At 43.3% G+C, this 26,987-nt stretch overlaps 1 protein-coding gene across 1 annotated transcript in view; it reads right to left on the minus strand.

Annotated features, from left to right (window-relative positions):
• The window catches only part of LOC124722412, an 86,156-nt gene that overhangs the window by 11,912 nt on the left and 47,257 nt on the right, over positions 1–26,987 (minus strand). Inside the window, exon 5 of the mRNA XM_047247580.1 lies at positions 15,327–15,410. Coding sequence (XP_047103536.1) covers positions 15,327–15,410 — 84 coding nt within the window. The remainder of the gene's footprint in view (positions 1–15,326; positions 15,411–26,987) is intronic.

Genomic DNA, 26,987 nt, shown 5'->3' on the forward strand with positions numbered 1-26,987 from the left:
AATATACCTCAAGCAAGGAGACACTGAAAGGTCTCTGTTGGATTCCTTTCATGTTAATTTCTTAAATCTGTTGTCATTTACGGCATACATTCCACTTCTAAATTTACTGTGGTGTTTCTGACTCTATCTGGGAGGAGACTGAGCAGTGGAGCGTGTTACTTTTACACATAAACAAGAACGATCTGTCACACTACTACACTTTAAAACACAGTTTACATGTAATTCATGTCACACAGTCTCAAATGGAACCTACATCCGCTTTCTTTTATATAGCGTATATGATAAGATACTGTCATCCCCCTTCCCTTCTGTGTGAAAGGATGAATGAGCAAATGTATTTCTAGTTGCGTGCTTGATGGTAGCAGACAAGCCTGTCTGCTAGAGAACAGTAGGACCAACGTTGGAACAGGTAGCTACGCTTTCTAAAAACAAAGAGGTTTATATTCTTGGTATGGTCCTGTCCATCCCCTGTCATGTTGGTATAGGAAGCTGCCTCTCTGGTCACTTCCGATTGTATCTGTGAGGCACCCTCGGTAGGGGCCCACACCAGTCGGTCTGCAGCGAGTGTCTGAAGTGGTAAGATCTCCAGCTAAGCGCATCTCTGCTAAATCCGTAGGACAACGGATTTCTTAAGTTCAGCCTAACTGAAAATTAAATCACCTTTGTTTCAGGTTTATATCTAAAATATCTTACGTTATCTTAAATTGCAATGCAGTGTAATTCGAGTGTGAAGTTCAGAATATCTTCCAGTAGTTGCTTTGTCACTACTTTGTGAGTAAAGTGGAACCACACGTTGATGATCCATAACTCTAACTAATATCATCAATCTTAAATGCGAATGTGCATGAGATTATAACGTTTCGTATTGACAATATTTTTCAATATAGCAACTTTTCTTTATGTTCAACCCACGTGGGGTGTACTTTGTGAGACCAGTACCATGTGCTTATATAATTGTTTGACCCATCAGGTTAATAGTATGACGATAGTAACCAGTTCGAGGTTTTTCTTTTGTGAATTGCGTTTCGATGTAATTTATTTTAATTATCAAAATTATTGTGGAGTTACACTCTTTGTGTAAACTAAGTTGACCACGTGAAGCATGTGGTGTAATCATCAAAGTAGCCCTCAGCTATTCTTTTCGGGAAGATTTCACAGAGAGTTAGTATGATTTTACTATACCAGTTTGTGGTAATTTCATGACGGACAGGATTGCGCTACGAACGTAACTTCTTTGGGTGAAAATTGAATCGGCTGGTTGTGGTTAATTCCCTCTTGCATATGTTTCAATGTTCTTCGTGTGCTATTTAATGAATGCAGTGCTGTATGCAGTCTCCCAATCTTGGCTCCATATTTGATGTGTTCCGTAAGATTACAAAATCACATTTGCACAATCCTAAATAAGGCAACAGTTTAGTTATGAATCAAGTTTAATTTGCTGAAATTTTAATGGAACAATGATCAATGTTAAAATAAATGTCCAAATATAAACTGATTTATTTCTTTTTATTTAAATTCCCTTATATATATATATATATATATATATATATATATATATATATATATCACCGGTTGTCGTAAGATGACTATTAAAAGATTATAATTAATCTGGTTGGCAATTTGGTAAACTAGACTGGATACCTGGTGAAACAGTTGCTCAGTAATGCAAGGATAACTTCCCCAGATAGCTCCCAGCTTTTAACCCGCAGCTGGCCGGTGTGGCCGTGCGGTTAAAGGCGCTTCAGTCTGGAACCGCGTGACCGCTACGGTCGCAGGTTCGAATCCTGCCTCGGGCATGGATGTGTGTGATGTCCTTAGGTTAGTTAGGTTTAATTAGTTCTAAGTTCTAGGCGACTGATGACCTCAGAAGTTAAGTCCCATAGTGCTCAGAGCCATTTGAACCATTTTTAACCCGCTTTAATTATCTTGAACATCAGCACCGCTTTCAGAACAACTTAATGCATCAACTTTACAACACCCTAAATATAAGCGCATAAGCAGCGTGAGTGAGCACTTCGTGATCGTAAACAAGAAATAGTAGAGATATCAACGATCAAAGATAACGCAGAGCTCTGTGCAGATGCTTAGGAGTTCGAATCTCTTCACGAACCTAATACCAGCAGTACCTAACGCGCATATTACACTGTGTAAGATTTTTGTCAAATATCTTCTATAAAAAACGTTTTACAACATCTTTGATGGTGTACTGTAGGGTACTTTTACCATACTTTTTTAAAACAGGAGTTAGAGCGCGATATTAGCTTTTATAAAAGGTTTGTCGAAGAAATTATCTATGAAAAAACCTACATCGGAATTAAAAAAATCAAAATTAAGTATTCTTTAACGAATCATTTAAAAAGGAGAAAAAGATAACCGCAAGAGGAGAGTTCCCTAACAGTTATAATGTTCAGCGAAAGAAATTTAGCGAATTGTTGTCCGACATTGACGGCCCACAAATACATCGACGGAAAAAAAATCTCAGCACCAAAAAATAACTACAGTAATCAAATTTCGGGAATACCTTTGTCTAAGTAACATATTTAGGTGATCAACATTGCAAGATCACAGGTAAGCGCGAGATAAGCCACTGCAAATGTGAAATAGTGGTACATTAATAGCCGTGTAACCGCCAGTATGTTGAATGCAAGCAAGCAAACATGTCAATCTGTCGGATGGAGTCCCATGCCTGTTGCACCTGGTCAGTCAGCAGAAGGACGGTTAATGCTGTTTGTGAATGATTGTCGTCCGTCATACGAAATCACACCCCCGACCAGAACTCCAGGTGTAGATCCAGTGTTTCTAGCGCGCAGACACGTTGGTTGCAGGCACCCAACTGCCTTCCTCCTAACCAACACACAGCCATCACTAGCACTGAGGCAGAACCAGCGTTCATCAGAAAACACAACAGAGCTGGATCCTGCCCTCCAATGGCCTCTCGCTTGACACCACTGAAATCACAAATGGAGGTGGTTTAAGGTCAGTGAAATGCACGTTACAGAGCGTCTGGCTCGGAGCTAACCTTGAAGTAACCGATTTAAAACAGTCTGTTGCGGCACTGTGGTGCCAACTGCTGCTCAGATTGCCGCTGCAGATGTAGTACGATCCGACAGAGCCATAGGCCGAACAAGACGGCCTTCCCTCTCGGGAGTGGTAGTCCGGAGCCCAGTCTTCTTGAGGCAGTACATTCCCGTGACCATAGCTGCCAGCAATCATGTACAGTGGCTACATTCCTGCTAAGTCTTTCTGCAATATCGCAGAAGGAACCTCCAGCTTCCCGTAGCCCTATTACACCTCCTCGTTCATCAGTGAGATGTTGGTAATTGTGTCGTTGTCGCCTTAACATCAACTCACCAAGTCCAATCTCAAACGTAACTACCGCTCACGACCTTTACAGCGTGTATTTAAAGCAAACCCGATTTGCATCCTCTTTGCGGCGCTACTAGCGCCACTCTTATGTGACTAGTGGAAAATCTGAATAGACGTCTCTTAGATGTAGAAGCACATCCACCAACTTTCGTTTGTGTCGCATATCTCTTTTTTGATGTTCCGATTTTTCCCGTCAGTGTATATTGCAGTAATTCTTGTTAAATAATACTGCTGTAGTTTACCACGTAAAAGTGATGATTATTACGGGGATGCGGTAAAAATGCGTATCGTCTCCTTGTTGACTGAGGCACTGCTGGTCGACCATGTAGAACACGCGTAATCCGTGCTGAATGACGTAATGTTTGCTAACGTCACTGATGTAAGAAGCACTGGCAATCAATGTTAGAACTTTATAGTTTTTTGTATGTGGTACACATCTCGGCTTATGTACTCAATACTAAAATCAGTTCATTCGGTAAACTTGTCCTTTTACAGTCGCTGCTTTCATATTCCTGCACGATATAGCAGTTCACGATAAGAGACACATCCGAACATTGGAATTTTAACTTGGCAGTCTACGTTCTCTCTCGAAAAGAGTTTCGTTAATACTTTGCACTACTCCTATGTCGCAGCCTTTATAATATTGGGTGGAAAATGAATCCATAGCGCCTAACATTTAAATACACTTTTTCCATTATTGGTCACAGTCAACAGTACATTGAAAAATTGTCTGTATGTTGGTGGTAACAAATTCACCATCCGTGCCCGTCCACCAGCCAACAACCAACCTTTCACAATTGCGGTCCTCTCATTTTATCAAAACTCGCTACATAACAACATACATCTAGACTCTCTCTCTTACAGGATATTACCACAATGAAATCTTATTAAACTTTTTGAATTTAAACACGTACAAATCACTTCAAGATTGACAAAAATATTAAATAAAAAACAATAAAAGCAGCAAAATAAAACCCATTCAGTCTGTGACAGTGATAAAGGAAACACGAAGTGGGGTGTATTACATTACAGAAGGGGTGTATTACATTACAGATGTTAACAGGGGACCTAGAAACGACGGAGAGGCTCCGTCCCCGACGCAACCGCAGTGGTCCACAACCCCTCGACGACTACCGCAGTCCACTTCACACCTCCGCCGCCCCACACCGAACCCAGGGTTATTGTGCGGTTCGGCCCCCGGTGGACCCCCCCCTCCCACCCCCACCCCCCGGCCCACTAGGGAAGGAAGGTCTCATACCAGACGAGTGTAACCCCTATATTTGCGTGGTAGAGTAATGGTGGTGTACGCGTACGTGTTCCTGTTCGGAAGGAGTTATACACCCCGGCCGACTCACCGCGCATGCACGAGCAGCAGCACAGCTGCCCTCAAATGCAAGAGAAATAATAGCGTGCAGTTGGAAGAAACAGGGAAAGCGTACTTTTTTGCGCAGCAATCGCCGACATAGTGTAGCTGAGGCGGCATAAGGGGAACCAGCCCGCATTCGCCGAGGCAGATGGAAAGGCGCCTAAGAACCATCCACAGACTGGCCGGCTCACCGGACCTCGACCCAAGTCCGCCGGGCGGATTCTTGCCGGAGACCAGGCGCTCCATCCCGCTCCGGAAAGCCGTGCGTTAGACCACTCGGCTAACCGGGCGGGCATGCATGTGTATAGACGGACTTACGCTGTTATCTTCAGAAATAACATTACCAGTAGTCGAAAGGGGCAGCTTCAGAAGAGCTGAAATATCCCTGATGGATTTGCTACTCAAGTGACATCTAACGACTTCTCCACATTCTAAGTCTGCTGTAACTGCTTCTGTTGTGTCAACACAATACTCCCCGCCATCTTTTATACTGGAGGGTTCGCCTCTCGTGGCATGGTCAACTGCACATTACATAGGGGTGTCCGGACACTTCTTATCACGTAGACCTACCTACTTTGTGCGGTTGCGCTGAAATTCTAATCATTTATTAATACACTTCACTCCCATTTGAACCGAATTGATTGTTATCTTCATATTACTGCAATTTTAATGGCCAGCAGTGTATAAGCACTTAGTAAGAACACTGAGTATAATTAGTACATTATCTGACTTCGACACAGCCAGTTCTTTGAAAAGATATGCTGACTATGACAAAATTTGATATCAGTAATGGACCAGCTCTTACGACCACGAGGACAGATAATGAACACGTAAATCACAAAACTGCAGTCTCGACTACACCTAACACAAGCTATTACTTCAGTCAGGGGAAGTTTACGTCTACGGTGGGCGGTGGAACTGGGTTGTCAGAGGTCAGGACGCCAGTAATTATTTAGAGTTTCCCAGCGTAATGATTGATGATATTCATCTCGGGTATACAGCCGGATAACGTCATCATCTTGGCACAATATTTCAAAGAAACAACTGGCCGCCATCTTTAGGTGAGTATGCTGATGCACAATCTCGCCGTAACTGAGTTCCAGCAGAATTATCAGATCCTTTATACACCGCGTCAAAGGCCTCGTCGCAGTGGTAACACCGGTTTCCGTCACATCAAATAAGTTAAGCGCTGTCGGGCTTGACTAGCAATTGGGTGGGTGATCGCCCGAGTCTGCCGAGAGCTGTTGGTTGCGGGGTGTAGTTGGCCCTTGTGAGGCCAAATGAGGAGCTACTTGACTGAGAAGTAGTGACTACGGTCACGAAAACTGACAACAACCGGAGAGCGGTATGCTGACTACTTGCCACTCCGTATCCGCGTCCAGTGACGTCTATCGACTGAGGATGACATGGCGGTCGGTCGTTATGTTGCACTTTCGAGACCTGTTCGGAAGGAGTTACACACCGCGGCCGACTCACCGCGCAAGCACGAGCAGCAGCACAGCTGCCCTCAAATGCAAGAGAAATAGTGGCGTACAGTTGGAAGAAATAGGCAAGGCGATATTTGGATATATGGCTAGCACCACACCAATTAAAAGAATTCGCTGATCTAAATGAAGACCGCTGTTGTTTAATGTCAGATGAAATTGGAGTCCGCATCTTACTTACACTTGTCCCTACTAAAAATATTATCGGGTAATCTAATTTCAGTGGATTCCTTTAGAACACGTTCCCAGTAAAGAGAAAGAGGAGCAACTATTGGAGTCTCTCATTATAAAACGTCTTTTTTCCCTCATTAAGACAATGTTCTGCCACTGCGGATTTCTCTGGGTGGAGGAAACCAGTGTGACGATCGTGTTCTAGACACCATTGCAGAATTGTACTGATAATAGTCTGGCCAATACAAGCCTTCCCACAGTGACCAGAAATTATGCATACTCCGCGTTTCCTCAGTCCCAAGTTATCCAAGAAGGGCTGTAATCTTAGCTGATGGTTTCACCGGCGGTCCGAACTGAAGGCACAACGTGTTTGTTGGTCGGTATGACCATTCTCCTTAAAAACAACTTTAAGATGGTCCAGTTTCAATATCAAATTTTCTGCATCGAAAATGGCATAGGCTCTCGTCACCTAAGTCCGCAAGACTCCTGTGCTTCGGCGTGGTTGATGATAGATGGTGACATGCAGATAACGACCAGAATGTGTAGTTTTAGGATATACACTACGCCCCCAAAGCCCCATCGTCACTTCTTTGAATCAAAACATCAACAAATGAAAGTTTGCCATACTTTTCAACTTCCGCTATAAATTTGATACTAGGATGAAGACAACTGAAATGTTCTGGAAAAAAAGATTTAAAGCATTAGTTCCATGAGGCGAAACCATAGAAGTATCATCAACGTATTTAAAAAACCAGGTGAGTTTTAGAAACGAAGTTCTGAGCGCCTTGTCTTCAAAATCTTCCATAAAAAGTTTGGTGACTATGTGGGAAAGGGGGCTTCCCATAGCCACTCCGTCATTCTGCTCAAAATACGTATCATCAAATAAGAAATACGTCGATGTCAGCACATGACATAACTCAGTTGTAGGAGGAGGTGGAGATTAGAGTTTTACGTCCCGCCGACAACCAGGTCATTAGAGACGGAGCATAAGCTCGGATTGGGGAACGGCGGAGAAGGAAGTCGGCCGCGCCATTTCACAGGAGCCATCCCGGCATTTGCCTTAAGCGATTTAGAGAAATCACGGGAAACCTAAATCTGGATGGCCGGGTGCGGACTTGAGTCGCCCTCCCGAATGCGAGTCCAATACGCTAACGACCGCGCTACCTCGCTTGGTACGACTTAGTTGTTTCATCGTCGAGTTCTTACCAATTAAGAACAGGGACTCTTCCAGAGGAGCCCAGGGAATATGTGTCAAGATGACTACATTATCCGGCTGCGTTCCCAGGAGAGTATCATCAGGAAGCCAGTAGTTCACCACCCTGGGAGAAGCTCGGAGGAGCCATCAACCCCAAGGCGTTAGCTGTATACGACCGGCGGCGAGAAAGTGCTGCGGTCAGCAAGCAACCTGTTGTCACTGGCAGCTTGCGGCATCGCTCGGCAGGTGGAACGATGACGCAAGCGACTCGTCTAGGGTGCTGCTGATGGTGGGCACACGCTATGGCCTGGGGCAACCACGCAGCTCTGGATGGGGCGCGCTAGAGCGCACTGAATCACGCCATGGACCCAGCGTGAATGAGACGGTTTCCACCAACAGTGCCTGCGCATGCAAGCGGAGGCAGAGATCATTGACTTTGGGTGCACAGGCGATGGTGGCTGAGCGGCTGCACGGCTCCGGGTTCGAACTACAGGTCACCGGGGTAGGGGGCCAGCTGAAGTAGGCCCACGGCTGGCCCACCAGTTGGAGAGAACGCTAAGTCAGCAGCATCAGAGTCAGCACGAACAACAGGACAGCAGTTCGCAGTGGCTGAGTTCAGAGGTGGCGGCTAGCTGATCCATGCAGACTCATAAACCCGCGTAGGTCCTTCCTCCGAAGTGGTGGCTGTCAGACTGCATACTTGTGTCGAGAGATGATTAGCATTTATACGGCTTGGATCGTCCCTGTTTTGGCAAGGCTTCGGTTCCCATCATGTAAGCCACAACAAAGTGACGTCGCACTGGGCGGCTATCAATCACGGGTTTCGCATAAGCTCAGGTATGTTGCAGAGGGAACTGTCCTGAGTACGTGGCGAGCGGCTTTTCAGGCGACGGCCTGAAAAAATCGACTCTGAAGTTTTATGCGCACCTACTACACCTGTGACTTAAGTAAAGTTTCAACCAAGACAGCGTGGACCAGCGGCTAAAATTCACGCACATTATGCTAGCAGTAAGGGGACAGCTATACTTGTGTATCTTTTTCTCTTCAATTTCATGGTACAATATCATTAAGTAGTATATGTCATACAAAACTATTAAAAATAGTCATTTTCGCCCTAGTAACTTTTTTAATAAATCAACTATTATAACAAGCTTCCTTCAAATACGTAATCCGTTAGTTATAAAATAGATTAGAGAATCGCCTTATTCGCTATCGCTTCCATCACTTGCTGTGTTAGAATTGAATTCAGGATGATGTTTGTCGTAGAAGCAACCGAAACACAAATTGGTGGACCATCACGCACATTTGAAGAAAGATACTGCCTTGCAGACATACGGACTTTAAAGAAGCGATACCGTGAAAAGCAGTTCCTCTAAATTCAGAGAGATTGCTCTTTCTTCAATTCACTTCGTTGCGAAAGACGTGTATATGATAATTCCTGTGAAAGCAGGTGCACTAAACTGATGCAAAATTAAATAATATATTTTTATGGAACCTTCTCTCGAAGCGATTTCCCTGCTAGCCTCTATGACGTCGGGAGCATTTTGAATGTTTCTGTAAAAATTTCAACCTGCTTATAAAAACTAACATCAGAGGGTTGTAAAAGTGTAGTATATTTGGGTGGGGTAATTTTTACGGTGCAAATGCATGCTTTACTTTCATCTACAAAGATCCGATCGTAAAGTAGCTGATCAGTCTAACCTCCCCAGAATCAATAATGTGAAGCAATTTTTCTTGTCGCACGTATGGTAGAATGACATATTTAAAAACTCTTCGAACAGCGCTATCAAAATGGCTCTGAGCACTATGGGACTTAACTTCTGAGGTCATCAGTCCCCTAGAACTTAGAACTACTTAAACCTAACTAACCTAAGGACATCACACACATCCATGCCCGAGGCAGGATTCGAACCTGCGACCGTAGCAGTCGCACGGTTCCAGACTGTAGCGCCTAGAACCGCTCGGCCACTCCGGCCGGCGAACAGCGCTCTCGTCAAATTCCATAATTGTATACGGGTCACAACATTAAATGTTTTATTTTACGAGGCAACCAGTCAATTCTACAGGCCGACCTAATTTCCCGGATATTTCTTGCATGCTTACGAAAACGTAAGGAAATATCTTTACTGACGCAGTTATACAGGATGGCGCAGTTAAAACAAGCACGCTCCCCCTTTGGATGCGAATGCAGTATATAATGAAATAGAGTAAGCAGCTACAACAACGGACAGTTTATGCAATAATCAATTGTTAGCACTTTTCAGTCAGCATTTCAGTTTATTTCATAAGTGAATTTACACTTTTTTTGTGGTTTGCAAAATGGCTTTCTCGATAGAAGAAAGAATTGAAATTGTGGAAGCATATGTGAAAACAAGTTCGATGAAGGAAATTCGCGAAACTCTCGGAGTCAAGTATCCGTATAGGGGAATACCAGAAAATAGGGCAATACGGAGTCTGTATAAGAAATTAGAGCACCTACGGATCTGTGTAAGATGTAAAACTACAAAGAATTCCTTCAGTTCGCACACCAGACGTTACTGTATAATTTGCTGACGAATTATTCAGAGCCCAAAGAAATCTACACCCAAATTGGCCCAACACGTGCATGGTAAGGAAGAGGATTAGCCATCAGATACTGAAAACTCTTAATTTGAAGCCATGTCGTGTGACGGTTGTGAAGCAATTAGGGACGGATGATAGTCAGAAACGTGTGGCTTCTGAATAACGTCAGTGATGGTTTGTTAGATCCTTTCCATTACATCACGAGAAGCATGATTTCATCTTTCCGGTCACGTGAATTCACAGAACACGAGATACTGGGTTAAGGAGAATACTAAAATCGTGTGTCAGCAACTACTCCATGATGAAAAAATTGGCGTTTGGTGCGGTGTCGCGCATCATTGGTCCAATATTTTTTGACACTACCGTCAACACAGTTGCGCATACGGAAATTTTTGATACATTTTGTGAACAACCAACTGAACATGAAAGACAATACTGCTTCTTCCACATGGAGTAACATGCCACACGTCTAAGGTATCCCTGGAACGAGTCGATGATGTCTTCGCTGAGGAATGAACTGTCAGCAAACATTTATGACCACCGCGTTCGCCAGAACGAACATCATCTGATTTTTTCCTGTGCGGACACTTGAAGAGAAAGGTCTATGAAACAAATCCACACAGAATACAGAAACTGAAAGAAACATCGGCCGTAAAGTTGCCTCCATCGATATGCGAACTTTACGCCGTGTGTATCTGAATGCATAGCTGTGTCTTGATGTTGCAGTGGGTCACTTTCACCATCTTCTACAAATGTATTTTTCACTGTATTTTTAATTGTAAAATAATGTAAGTCCATTTCAGTTTCACGGGTGTGTAGCCTTCGAGACATTGCCTTCTCACACACCTGATCGGAATAGAACACTGCTGGGGAAAGCCAGAACGCCGAGTCGGTTCGGTTACGCTCACAACGTTCCACTGATAGTACCAACAGAATATAACACTTCAGTTAAGTTATCCAAGACAGAGCACGACGGTAACAAGACTGGATAAACAATTTTAAAATGTACTTCTCATTTGCTAAAGCGTAAGCATCAGCTTTACACATCTTACACCGTCCGGCCAAAAAATTCCGAGAGTGATTTCATTCCTGGAGTATAGGCGACATCCGTGCAGTAATTAGGGTGGCAGTTTGAACTAACAACTGTAATGCAGCATTATGAACACTCATTGTTAAGCAGCATTCGTGAGGCCGTAGTGTCTTAACATTGTTTTGTCACAAATCAGAACGATTCAGTATCTCTAAATCAAGAGTTGAAGACATTCTGTAGACTGTTATGACTTTGACAGGACTCATAAGGAGTCCTGGCAGAAAAAAAGAGGCGTGGACGCCTGCCGTGACTTGATTCAAAAGCGGAACACGGACACTTCACTGCTGGAAAAACATCATCTCGGGTGCAGAGACTAAATGTTGCTAATACGAACATACCACAAAACGATAATGTATAGAATTCATCATGAAGGGTCACTGCTAACCGACAGTTTTATTTAATGTAACGTGCGAGCTGAACAACAGTTTCAGATGGCTGTATGAACGTACTGTGCGTTGTACTCAAGTGACGAGAGACTGTGTATAATACCTGAAGCACAAAGCCACCATTTTAACTTTTCTGTAGCTTTTATTAAGTCAGTCTCTAAACTTTGTGGACTGATGGGTGTATATTTCAGATCCAGTAAGTTAGGAAGAGTAGGAACACATACACTGCGGTGAAAAAAGTCATTGGAACTGGCATGCACATATACAGATTCCAGTTGTATCGTGTACATACGGTATAAAAGGGGAGCACATGGGCAGAGCTGTCATTTGTACTCAGGTGATTCATGTAAAACAGTTGCCGGCTGTGGTGGCCGTGCGGTTCTAGGTGCTGCAGTCCGGAACTATGGGACTGCTATGGTCGCAGGTTCGAATCCTGCCTCGGGCATGGATGTGTGTGATGTCCTTAGGTTAGTTAGGTTTAAGTAGTTCTAAGTTCTAGGGGACTGATGACCTAAGATGTTAAGTCCCATAGTGCTCAGAGCCATTTGAACCTTTTTTTTTTTTTGTAAAACAGTTTTCGACGTGATTACGGCCGCACGAAGGTCATTAACAGACTTGGAACGCGGAATGGTGGCTGGGGCTAGATGCATGGGACATTCAGTTCCAGAAATCATTAGCGATTTCAATATTCTGAAATCCACAGAGTCAACACTGTGCTGCGAATACCACAATTCCGGCATTACCTCTCACGATGGATGTAGTGACTGACGGCATTCCTTTAACGACTGAGAGAAGCGATAGTTGCGTAGAGATGCCAGTGCTAACAGACAGGAAACACTGCGTGAATTAACCTCAGAAACCAATGTTGGGCGTACGATGAACGTATCCGTTAGGTCAGTGTGGCGTAATTTGGCGTTCATGGGCTATCGCAGTAAACGATCAACGCGAGTGTCTTCGCTAACAGCATCACATCACCGGCAGCATCTCTCCTCGGCTTGTGATGATATCGGTTGGACCCCAGACGTCTAGAAAACCGTGGCCTGATCAGATGAGTGCTGATTTGAGTTGTTCAGTATTGATAGTAGGACCAAGTTGTCAACATGGCATTGTGGAAGCTGATGGTGGCTCCGTAATAGTGTCGGCTGTGATTACACGGAGTGGACATAGTGCTCTGGTCCAACTGAAACGATCACTGACTGGAAATAGCTATGTTTGGCTCCTTGGAGACCATTTGAAGTCATTCGTAGACTTCATGTTGTCAAAGACGCAGTTTTTATGGATAACAATGGGCCATGTCACCGTGTCACAACTGCTCGCTAGTGGTTTGAAGAGCATTCTGGAAAACTGGAGCGAATGATTTGGTCATCCAAATCGAGCGGCATGAATCGCATTGACCATTTATGGCACATAATCGAATCTTCAAATGTGTGTGAATTCCTAAGGGACAAACTGTTGAGGTCATCGGTCCCTAGATTTACACACTACTTAAACTAACTTATGTTACGAACAACACGCACACCCATGCCCGAGGGAGGACTTGAACCTCCGGCGAGAGGGACCGCGCAGTCCGTGACATGGCTCCTCAAACCACACGGCAAATCTGCGCAGCGGAACATAATCGAGGGGACAATTCGTGCACAAAATTGTACACCGAGAACACTTTCGCAATTATGGACAGCTTTAGAGGCAGCTTGGCTCAGTACTTCTGCAGGGAACTCCCAACGACTTGTTGAGTCATGCCACGTCGACTTGCTCCATTACACCGGACGAAAGGAGGTCCGAGAAGATTTTAGCAAGCATGCCATGACATTTATCACCTCAGTAAACAGTGGCTTCTAAGAATGGTTCCAATATTCACTAATTTTTGTTCGCAGATGTTAATCAAAATAGTCATTAGCAGAATGCAACTGATACTACACTACTGGCCATTAAAATTGCTACACCACGAAGATGACGTGCTACAGACGCGAAATTTAACCGACAGGAAGAAGATGCTGTGATATGCAAATGTTTAGCTTTTCAGAGCATTCACACAAGATTGGCGCCGGTGGCGACATCTAAAACGTGCTGACATTAGGAAAGTTTCCAAACGATTTACCATACACGGACAATGGACCGGCGTTGCCTGGTGAAACGTTGTTGTGATGCCTCGTGTTAGGAGGAGAAATGCGTACCATCACGTTTCCGACTTTGATAAAGGTCGGATTGTAGCCTATCGCGATTGCGGTTTATCGTATCGCGACATTGCTGCTCGCGTTGGTCGAGAACGCTGTGCTGGATCCCAACGGCCTCGTATCACTAGCAGTTGAGATGACAGGCATCTTATCTGCATGGCTGTAACAGATCGTGCAGCCACGTCTCGATCCCTGAGTCAACAGATGGGGATGTTTGCAAGACAACAACCATCTGCACGAACAGTTCGACGACGTTTGCAGTAGCATGGACTATCAGCTCGGAGACCATGGCTGCGGTTACCGTTGACGCTGCATCACAGACAGGAGCGCCTGCTATGGTGTACTCAACGACGAACCTGGGTGCACAAATGGCAAAACGTAATTTTTTCTAAAGAATCTAAGTTCTGTTTACAGCATCATGATGGTCGCATCCGTGTTTGGCACATCGCGGTGAACGCACATTGGAAGCGTGTATTCGTCATCGTCATACTGGCGTATCACCCGGCGGTGCCATTGGTTATTCGTCTCGGTCACCTCTTGTTCGCATTGACGGCACTTCGAACAGTGCACGTTACATTTCAGATGTATTACGTCCCGTGGCTCTACCCTTCATTCGATCCCTGCGAAACCCTACATTTCAGCAGGATAATGCACAACCACATGTTGCAGGTCGTGTACCGGCCTTTCTGGATACAGAAAATGTTCGACTGCTGCCCTGGCCAGCACGTTCTGAGATCTCTCACCAATTGAAAATGTCTGGTCAATGGTGGTCGAGCAACTGGTTCATCACAACATGCCAGTCACTACTCTTGATAAACTGTGGTATCGTTTTGAAGCTGCATGTGCAGCTGTTCCTGTGCACGCCATCAAAGCTCTGTTTGACTCAATGCCCAGGCGTATCAAGGCCATTATTGCGGCCAGAGGTGGTTCAAAAATGGCTCTGAGCAATATGCGACTTAACTTCTGAGGTCATCAGTCACCTAGAACTTAGAACTAATTAAACCTAACTAACCTAAGGACATCACACACATCTATGCCCGACGCAGGATTCGAACCTGCGACCGTAGCGGTCGCTCGGTTCCAGACCGTAGCGCTTAGAACCGCACGGCCACTCCGGCTGGCGGCCAGAGGATGTTGTTCTGGGTACTGATTTCTCAGGATCTATGCACCCTAATTGCGTGAAAATGTAATCACATGTCAGTTCTAGTATAATACATTTGTCAAATGAATAACCGTTTATCAACTGCATTTTTTCTTGGTGTAGCAATTTTAATGGCCAGTAGCGTATTTAGGAACATGCACCTTACTACAGAACTTAAAAGAAGGCAACTGATTGTGCATGGTCCTACAACCATATGTCATAAATTTTCTTAACATACACAAGAGCCCGCCGTCCTTACATGCCAACCGTCTTCGAAATATTACACTTTTAGGAACTGATGAACTGCAGTGCTCTGATTTTAATTCATACTCCCTGCACCAACATATATATGAGAGTTATCAAATCACATTTAATTATCATCAGTACTTACCAGGCTCAATTTTGATGTTGGGTTTTGTATCTGCCTGATTTTCTTCATTATCTCCACTGGCTGGCTGTGCAGCTTCAATTGGACCTGAAAATAAACGTCACAGTATGTAATAAGCTCATGTTTGGCATAGTTAATCACCAGATACACAGAGAGACTGGTTACAAGAGACCATCTGCCATTAACAAATGAAAGCGTTTAAGAAGAAGATTGCACTTTTGTAATCCGTATACCCATACGTTTGTTTTTACAATATTTACGGTTACACGGATTTTTTAGTTCCTTTGTGCACACCTGGAGATAAATAGTAGAAACGGCTGATTTACGGCTCAAATGACACAATCGGCCCCTTGGAATGCCTAGTTGTTGAGGAAGGCGGGGGGCGGGGGGGGGGGGGGGGGGTGGACATCAGAGGCAACCTGTATACAGGGCGTTTCATAATTCGTTGTGAGAAGTGACCCGAGTGAAAGTATACGATAACAGAATTAAATACGTTCTAGTAAACATATCTTCGTAGACAAGACGTTTCAAAGTTAACTGCGAATGTGTTGTTGCGAACCGCCACTGGTATCAGTAACAAAAATTGTCCAAGTGAGTAGAAATGTATTTCAAATATAAATTTATCCGTCAAACTGGAAACTAATTTCACCCAAAGACTGCCTTAACAACAAACACAGTCACACTTCAAGACGTTATATGCTACAATTTACAGTCCTGATATATAAAGAAAAGTCGTTGTTTAACGTTGTTACCAAAAATCTCGGAAAGTACTTAACCAATTTACTTCGAATATACGCACAATACTCCAATGAACATTGGAACAGACAGAGTCTATATATTTTTTTTAATATGATTAATATGTAAATAAATGTGTAATATGTAGAGAGGACGCTTTCTTACCACGAGTCTCGAAAACTGCATGACCGATTTTCTTCAAATTTTTACAGAGTACTCTAATAAACATTCATACACAGATAGGTTACACTTTTTAAAAAACAATGTACGCGACTTCCGTTAAACCGACTGCGAAAAAGGAAGTGGTGCACTGTTCTGTGCTGTGAATATGTACGGTTTTTTTAAAACCATAATAGTGGTACATTCTAACCATTACAGAAATCGTTTCTTCCATACATATGGTTTGCAAGATAAAAGGAAAATTGTATTTATGGCTTATCAGCTTATTATTAGAATACTATTACGAAATCTGAATTTGCAAGAACAATGAACAAGGCTCAAGGTCAGAGAGACCGGGAGTAGTAGACGGACAGAGGGGAGAGGGATGAAATGAACGCAGAGGGGTGGAAAGGAGGAGCTGGAGAATGAGAGAAGCAAGGAGAAAATGGACAAAGAGAGGGGAGGAGGAGATTGGGACGTATTTCCAATTCCTAAACATGTTTAGCAATTGTGAAGCATTATCAGGTTCGCTAATGTTATATACACCTTGTCCAATGACATTAACGTGAACGTCTGACATATGCCTGAAACTTCACGTTTTGAGGACTGCTGTTTGGCGTTGCAGGAATTGAGTCAGTCAGGTTCCGCAAAGTATCGACAGGTATGTGGAACTATACAAATTGCATTGCCTTAGCCAGCTTCACTTGGTATCGGGGCTGAGGATCCATGACGCTAACAGCCCAATCAGGATTGTCCTACAGATTCTCGTTCGGTTTTATATCTGGAGAATTTGGTGGCCAGGGTAGTATGGTAAGACCATCCCGGTGCTCATCGGACTACAGATGTACAATGTAACCTGTGTGGCACGTTGCGTTATTTGACAGGTGGATGCCATCATGCCAAGGAAAAACAAACTGCATGAAGGGTCGACGTGGCCCTCAAGGATAGATGCATACTTGTGTTGATTCCTGAATGACATCACCCAGGGTATGTCATGGGTATTTCACACTTACACGCCAAAGTCCACCTGTCCGATGGAGAACAAAACGTCATTCATCCGAAAAGGCCATCTGTCGCCATTCAGTGGACATCCATTCGCGGTACTGGCGTTCAAAATGCAGACTTCGTCGCCGATGAATAGCGGTCAACATGGGTGCATGATCCAAACGTCTGCTGTCGAGGCCCATTATCAGCAAGGTTCGCTGAACAGTCGTTGAGGAGAGACAGTTTGGTAGCACCTTGGTTCGTCCGGGGGCTCAGTTGTTCAACATTTGCACATCTATTCGCCTGTAGGCATCTCCGAAGCTGCTGGTAACCAGTGTTCTCTATGGCCTGTTAGGCACTACAATTACATTGGCGACAGATTTGGATAACGCTATTTTGCCATGCACGATATACATAAACCATAGCGGACCGTGATTGGTTTAAAAACTCACCAATTTCACAAATGCCCCCCCCCCCCCTCTTGGCCCCAACGCCAATGATCATGCCCTTTTGAAGTCAGATAAATAGCTCCCTTTCTGCATTACGGCAACGACTGTTCTGTTTTCGGCGTCACCCCTGACATGCTTCATATACCCTCCATTGCTCTTGCTGCCACCTATGAATGGTTACAGCACATAGGCAACGAACATTGGCGGTCGTCAGATTAATGTGAGCGGACCAAACTTCAGTTACTGCCTTAGACACTGCTAAATTTTTAGATCTAATGATTGCTGAAAAGTGGAAACCGGTAACCAATTATAATAAAGTATTGTTACTTTATTATAATTGGTTACCGGTTTCCACTTTGCAGCAATCATTAGATCTAAAAATTTAGCAGTGTCACGTACGTGGTTTGTTAGTACACTACTGGCCATTAAAACTGCTACAGCACGAAGATGACGTGCTACAGACGCGAAATTTAACCGACAGGAAGAAGATGCTGTGATATGCAATTGATTAGCTTTTCAGAGTATTCACACAAGATTTGCGCCGGTGGCGACACCTACAACGTGCTGACATGAGGAAAGTTTCCAACCGATTTCTCAAACACAAACAGCAGCTGACTGGCGTTGCCTGGTGAAACGTTCTTGTGATGCCTCGTGTAAGGAGGAGAAATGCGTACCATCACGTTTCCAACTTCGATAAAGGTCGGATTGTAGCCTATCGCGATTGCGGTTCATCGTATCGCGACATTGCTGCTCGCGTTGGTCGGGTTCCAATGACTGTTAGCAGGATATGGAATCGGTAGGTTCAGGAGGGTAATACGGAACGCCGTGCTGGATCCCAAAGGCCTCTTATCACAAGCAGTAGAGATGACAGGCATCTTATGCGCATGGCTGTAACGGATCGTGCAGCCACGTCTCGATCCCTGAGTCAACAGATGGGGACGTTTGCAAGACAACAACCATCTGCACCAACAGTTCGAAGACGTTTGCAGCAGCGTGGACAATCAGCTCGGAGACCATGGCTGCAGTTACTCTTGTCGCTGCATCACAGACAGGACAGTCTGCGATAGTGGTATACTCAACGACGAACCCGAGTGAACGAATGGCAAAACGTCATTTTTTCGGATGAATCTAGGGTCTGTTTACAGCATCATGATGGTCGCATCCGTGTTTGGCGACATCGCAGTGAACGCACATTGGAAGCGTGTGTTCGTCATTGCCATACTGGCGTATCACCCGGCGTGATGGTATGGTGTACCATTGGTTTCACGTCTCGGTCACCTCTTGTCCGCACTGACGGCACTTTGAACAGTGGACGTTACATTTCAGATGTGTTACGACCCGTGGCTCTACCCTTCATTCGATCCCTGCGAAACCCTACATTTCAGCAGGATAATGCACGACCGCATGCTGCAGGTCCTGTACGGGCCTTTCTGGATACAGAAAATGTTCGACTGTTGCCCTGGGCAGCGCATTCTCCAGATCTCTCACCAATTGAATACGTCTGGTCAATGGTGGCCGAGCAACTGTCTCGTCACAATACGCTAGTCACTACTCTTGAAGAACTGTGGTATCGTGTTGAAGCTGCGTGGGCAGCTGTACCTGTACACGCCATCCAAGCTCTGTTTGCCTCAATGCCCAGGCGTATCAAGGCCATTATTGCGGCCAGAGGTGGTTGTTCTGGGTACTGATTTCTCACGATCTATGCACCCAAAATGCGTGATAATGTAATCACGTGTCAGTTCTAGTATAATACATTTGTCAAATGAGTACCCGTCTATCATCTGCATATCTTCCTGGTGTAGGAATTTTAATGGGCAGTATTGTATATGACCAGAAAGAATTCGTTCCCACTTGAAAGAACCGTTTCAATTGTTTGTCCGACACATTTTGTAACATAAACGTCAACCAATTGCGGCACCAAGCTTTCAAAGCGTTTCCCAAAACTAAATTCTGCGTTATAGCTATCGATAACATTTCAACACATTTTTTTGCAAGCTTCAGAAGTTCGGACACTCAGCAACGTATTCACCCATTCGAACAAGGTCAGTGTTTTCGTTTTTGGTGTTGTTATTGTTTCCTGTTCGAACGCTAGTTTGATGCTAGTCTATCCAGTGAAAACTTCTTTATCTCTGCGTAACTACTGAAGCTACTTCAGTCAACTTGTTTGCTTCTGTAGCATTATACACTAAAAATTTCTATTCACTTGTCGTTTATACAGCACCAAGTTTAATTTCCATATAAGACCATATTCTAGGCAAATATTTTCAGAAAAAGGTTTCCTAACAATTCTATAGTGAACATTAAAATATTTCTCTTTTCAGAAACGCTTCACTTTCTGTTACCAGTTCCACATTATGTCCTCTCTCCTTCAGCAATAGGCTGCTATTTTGCTGCGCAAATAGCATAGCTTCTTCAGCTCTTTTAGTGATTCATTCCAAAATCAGCTAACGTAATGTAAGTTCACTTTGTTACGTTCTTATACTTCTGCTGACATTATTTTTACAACCTGTTTTCAAGACTTTCCATTCCGTTCAACTGTTCTATCAATTTCTTAGCAGTCTTTGACAGAATTACAATATCAACGACAAACTAAATTTTTTAAATTCTTTTGCCTGTACTGGTAACGAGACAGTAAATTCTAATTACTAGAATATAAACTAATATCACTTTTTAATTCATTGTAAACTTGCTTGTGAACCATCTTAATATATGCGCCGATGTACAATCAAATTAAGCTATCAAGTGCCACCCATTAGTGGCGCATACTACTAAGCTGTACCAATAATAACTATCTATAATTCTTAAGCTGTATGTGATAAGTAACATACACCTGTTTATGTAATATTTACTGTAACGTACATAGCAGAATATTTGAGGCGAACAGAAAGCAATGTGAAATTTCTATTAACATTTCAATAAACTTCATTAAGCTGACAAATACTTCAAAGATTAATTTTGATATTACGCACTGACAAGGGTTGAAACACAGACAGAAAGTGATCAGAGTCTGTGAGTGGTTGCCAACGATGGTCATCCGAGGCTGTGATGTTCCATTAGCATCAGATCACGTCTTTTGGATGCTTCAGCTTATTCACATATGGTGCATTTGGAGTAGTGCCTTGACTGGGAAGCATGAACTGCTGTAGAATGACATCGCAATGCATGCAGCGATGAATCGCTGTTCTGCATAACCTAGGATGACCATCACTGGCAACCACTGTGGCGACCTTGCAAGAGGTGGACTTCTTGCAGTGATCTGGAAATGATGTTCATGATGATGTTTGGTTTCAGAGGTGCTCAACTGCGCGGTCATCAGTGCCCGTACAAATTCCCAATTTTTACACAGTCCATTTTTTTTTTCACAGTCTAGTCTAGCCACTGCTACGAATGATTATGTTGATGAAATGATGAGGACAACTCAACACCCAGTCCCCGAGCAGAGAAAATCCCCAACCCGCCTGAGAATCGAACCCGGGATCTCGTGATCCAGAGGCAGCAACGCTACCTGTTAGACCACAACCTGCGGACACGATATGAAGAGGCACAGCAGTGTTACTTCTGGCATCATGGCGTGGGGAACCAATGGTTGTGACTTCTGGTCATGCCTAGTAGTAATTTAAGTAAACTGACATCATAACGGTACATGATGTACATCTTTCATCCTCATGTGTTATTACGATGGTGACAGTATCGTCATGGTGCCATTTTTAAATGGAACAAAGTTCGTCCACACATAGCACTTGTATCTATGAATTGTATGTGTGATCTTTATGGATCCTGGTCGAAGTAGTTTCAACGTCAGGCTCACAAATGAGCTCATTCAGATACAGTCATTAAAAATTTAACTCTGTTTGGTAATCACTAAAATAACATCACATAAGCCCTCTCCCGTCAGGCCGTGCAGTTTCCTTTTGCTACCTCCTCCACTTTCGGGTGCTTCTCTTTTTTCTCCCCCACACGTTGTATATCTATACTATATTCCATATTTTGCCATATCGAGATTTCCTGGATTATTGTCGCTGAGAAAACCACCACATGGAATGACAATATACAGGGTGTTACAAAAAGGTACGGCCAAACTTACAGGAAACATTCCTCACACACAAAGAAAGAAAATATGTTATGTGGACATGTGTCCGGAAACGCTTACATTCCATGCTAGCGCTCATTTTATTACTTCTCTTCAAATCACATTAATCATGGAATGGAAACACACAGCAACAGAAGGTACCAGCGTGACTTCAAACACTTTGTTACAGGAAATGTTCAAAATGTCCTCCGTTAGCGAGGATACATGCATCCACCCTCCGTCGCATGGAATCCCTGATGCGCTGATGCAGCCCTGGAGAATGGCGTATTGTATCACAGACGTCCACAATACGAGCACGAAGAGTCTCTACATTTGGTACCGGGGTTGCGTAGACAAGAGCTTTCAAATGCCCCATAAATGAAAGTCAAGAGGGTTGAGGTCAGGAGAGCGTGGAGGCCATGGAATTGGTCCGCCTCTACCAATCCATCGGTCACCGAATCTGTTGTTGAGAAGCGTACGAACACTTCGGCTGAAATGTGCAGGGGCTCCATCGTGCATGAACCACATGTTGTGTCGTACTTGTAAAGGCACATGTTCTAGCAGCACAGGTAGAGTATCATGTATGAAATCATGGCGGTGAATCGAGGAAGTACAGTACACACTGACGAAACTAAAGTGAGCTCTAACATGGAAATTAAGCGTTTCCGGACACATGTCCACATAACATTTTTTCTTTATTTGTGTGTGAGGAATGTTTCCTGAAAGTTTGGCCGTACCTTTTTGTAACACCCTGTATATGGAGTCTTAATGTTTATCAATGATCTACCAGAGCTGCTCTTTTTACTATTATATATATTTTTTCCCTTCACTCCAGCAGCCATTAAGAAAGTAGGGCGCAACCAAAAGCGAATTGTGGCGCATGTCTGAAAATATGATACATGTTGTCTGGGCTTCGCGGTTATACTGAGATAATTCAGCAACTGACAGAGAAGGTTGAGAAGACCAGCCTTACTCACGGAGTTTCAACGAGACAGACAATTTACGGCATTGCCCCTGAATTAATCATCGCACTCTGGACCTGACAAGGGAATTGACTACTCCGGCATTTCGAAACCTACCCTGAAATTTTTCGCACACGAAGAATACACCGATAGAAATGCAGTCTGAGAATTTTAGCTGCTAAAGTGCAATGCAACTGTTTTTTAAGAAAACTTTAAAGTTATTCTTTTTGCTGCACGAAGAATCGCATATGACAGTGGTTTGTACAGACTTCATGCCTACCGCTGAATCGAGTAAACAAACGGAGTCCAAAGTGGCCGAGCGGTTAAAGGCGCTACAGTCTGGAACCGCACGACCGCTACGGTCGCAGGTTCGAATCCTGCCTCGGGCATGGATGTGTGTGATGTCCTTAGGTTAGTTAGGTTTAAGTAGTTCTAAGTTCTAGGGGACTGATGACCTGAGATGTTAAGTCCCATAGTGCTCATAGCCATTTGAACCATTTTCGAAGTCCAAAGTGCACACACACAGATTTTAAGCACTTAAACCGTGCCTAAAATGTCTTAAATCATTAATTTTTTGGATAACTTCTAATTCATATTGTGGCTACAGTTCTCCAGATTGTGATGCATACCAGGCATTCTTGATAAATTACATAAAACGTGATGATGAAAACCGACAACGCACAAATTACTTACGTTTAACAACACTATTCCACTTATAAACCAGAAATAACCAAGAGCTAACGGCAATAATTTTGCCCGACAGTTTTCTGAAAAATGCTTTAGACTGTTGAAAATTTTTTGTAGCGAGAGATTGAATCACGCTATTATGATATTAACAGTCTTTTCATCTTCTTCCTTAACACGGAAGTTTCTTTATACCCAAGCCAAAAGTACAACAAAAGCAGTTAATTAATTTCTGTGGATGGTAAGATGACGTTTCATATGTAACATTTAAATTTATTCTATCCAGTTTTTCCTGATTTTGCTGAGTCGATTACAAGAGTTTTGGAAGTGAACAGTCGTTTTTTAAAGTATTGTCCTAACTTACCTTGATGTTCCTAAACCCTGATATACAGCTGTGGAAACAATAATCCATAGATACTTATCACCGACATTGTTGTATACGAATGTGTCAAAGCACTCATCGACTGCACAAGCGACTGTCTTTTCTTCACTCCAAATGATTAAATGCGGTTTGCACGAAATGTTACTTACTAGCTTCATACGCTGTGTTTTAGGTGGTAACAAGAAGCTTCATATCCATGTCAGCTACGAATTTCTGTACAGAATTACCTGTTAATGCCATGTCCTCTACACGTTTACTTGAGGTAAACGTTGTAGTTTAGCGACTTCCTTTTCTCTATAATTTCTGAATTTATTTAACCAGGTCAGAGAAGCCTGGAAATCAGAGTATTCATCTCACTTTCAATTCAAGGGGCCTGTCCCGTACATCTCCTTTACTAATGGTGCATTTAATCACACGTGCAGTTCTAAATCTTTGGAATAGTTTTTCTTTTACATTTATGCAAGTTTCATTTCAGCAAATATGTTGTACATTGTGTAAATCTTTCGTCCATTTATACATTTCACGTTCGTGTTTTGCGAAACGAAACGGGTTCTGCACACTGCTCAAGCACAAGTGTCTTCTCCCTCCTTTGTTTAACAAAAAAATTTATAGCCTTTTTTACTCACTGTAAGTTATTACTGTTCATTTTGTCTTTGAGCTTGGAAGGAACACTATTTTTGGTCTGCATTTTACCTAGCACAAAAATCATCGTTAGAACCACAATTCATGGAATTATCTGATTTATTTCCGGTGCTTCCAATGTTACCACAATATCTAACGAAACGTTGAGATGATTGGAATGAATGTCCTAGAAATTAACTAATAAACAACACATATGTAGATCTGCAGGAGAAATAGGTGATTTCGATTGCATACCATGTTGTTCATATTAATCTTTGCAATGTTGAAAACATCAGTTGTATTCCTCATTACTGTTAAATTACGGAACCTAAACAAAGATGCTATTAGCAAGCATATGCCCATTATCACTTACAAAATTAATTCAGTTATATCTCCACTGTTAATACTCAGCGATACCGCAAAGGCAACTACTGGTTATTATGGATATTAAATGAGTTTCAAATTGGAGCAAATAATGACACTAAACATTTGTGTCAGAGAAATTACCAACACATACAGAAATTCACTTTTCAAATTGCGATCGCGTTGTGCCATATTATCTCTTTACCGGTTCGCCGACAACCAAGGATATGTGGCCTCCGTGTTGCACATACACTGTCAGTTACAGCTACGGTAGAGGTATACATTTCTCCATCCGCCTGGCGAGCTACGAATGTGGCAAATATCAACGCTTCTTTTTTAAATTCTTGTAGTGTTTCATAGCAGCTAAAATCTTGACATTGTGTTTCTTTCGATGTATCCGTCCTGATAAAAAATTTCAGGCTAGGTTTCGACAAGTCGGACGGGACAGTTAACTTGTTAGCCGAGTAGAAGGCATGAACTAGATACTTCGAAGGTTTTGTGACAATCTGGGCTGTGATTTAACTGGATTTGCGCCATATGGGTGAGAACTGTAGTGTCCCATTAAGTGGGTCAGGCATTCACTACACATCAGACTGAAAGCGGGTCACTGGCTGTGTGTGTGTGTGTGTGTGTGTGTGTGTGTGTGTGTGTGTGTGTGAGTCGGGGGGGGGGGGGGGGGGGAGGGGGTTGCGCACCACGCAATACTCTTTTTTTGTTTTTAGACGACTCTGAGTCTAGTCCACATATTATAGTTGATGGGAACCCAGAAGTAGAAGAAAAGATCTAAACAAATGCCCTCTACAAGAGAATTTATTAAAATCCTAGTGTTTAACTGCCAAAGCATTCATAATAATGTGCCATGAAGGGTACAGGGTGCAGCCAACTGCAGGCGGTGGCTCATGTCAGCACTAATGACGTGTGTCGCTATGGATCGGAAGAGATTCTCTCTGGTTTCCGGCTGCTGTGTGAGTTGGTGAGGACTGCCAGTCTTGCTAGCGAGACGAAGGCAGAGCTCACCATCTGCAGCCTCGTCGACAGGACCGATTGCGGACTTTCGGTACAGAGCTGAGTGGAGGGTCTGAATCAGAGACTTAGACGGTTCTGCGACCGTGTAGGCTGCAGGTTCCTCGACTTGCGCCATGGGGTGGTGGGGTTTCGGGTAGGTCAGGTGTCCACTACACACAGGACGCGTCTACATTGGTAGCAAGGGCTGTGTGGCGTGGACTGGGAGGGTTTTTAGGTTAGACAGTCTCAGAAAAGGTCAAAAAGGGTTCCAGTCTCAAAGGGTACAGGACAAAGTAACGAGGAGAATCGACCAAGCAATAGTCGGTATTGTAGCTGCAAATTGTCGTAGCTGTGTAAAAAAGTACCAGAGCTTCAAGCGCTGATAGAAAGCACTGAAGCTGAAATCGTTATAGGAACAGAAAGCTGGCTAAAGCAGAGGATAAATTCTGCCGAAATTTTTACATAGCCGCAAACCGTTTTCAGGAAGGATAGATTAAACAAAGTAGGTGGTTGTGAGCTTGTGTCTGTTGGTAGCGTAGAATTCAGAAGAACGCAAAATCCCCAAGACAGGCTAAGTTTCACGGAAGCTCGAAATTTAGTGTGGACGTCAATGCGAGATGCTTTTAATACTTTCCACAATGAAACATTGTCTCAAAATATGGTAGAAAACCCAAAGAGATTCTGATCGTATGTAAAGTACACCTGCGGCAAGAAACAGTCAATACCGTCACTGCTCGATAGCGATAGAAATGTTACCGATGTTGGTGCCACTAAAGTGGAGTTACTGAATACAGTTTTTCGTAATTCCTTCACGAAAGAAGACTAAGTAAATATTCCAGAATTCTAAACCAGATCAGCTGTTAGCATGAGTGACATAAAAGTAGATATTTTAGGTGTTGCGAAACAACTGAAATCACTTAAGAAAGGCAAGTCTTCCGTTCCAGATGGTATACCAGTCAGGTTCCTCTCAGAGTATTCAGACACAATAGCGCTTTTCTTAGCAATTTTATACAACCGTACACTTGACGAAAGGTCTGTTCCTAAAGACTGGAAAATATCAAAGGTCACACTAATATTCAAGAAGGAAAATAGGAGTAACCCATCGAATTCCAGACCCATATCACTGACCTCAATTTGCGGTAGGATCTTGGAGCATATACTGTACTCGAACATTATGAATCACCTTGAAGAAAATGACTTATTGATAAATAACCAACACGGATTCAGAAAATATCGCTCTTGTGCAACACA

This window comes from Schistocerca piceifrons, chromosome X (genome assembly GCF_021461385.2).
Source record: "Schistocerca piceifrons isolate TAMUIC-IGC-003096 chromosome X, iqSchPice1.1, whole genome shotgun sequence".
NCBI lineage: Eukaryota > Metazoa > Arthropoda > Insecta > Orthoptera > Acrididae > Schistocerca > Schistocerca piceifrons.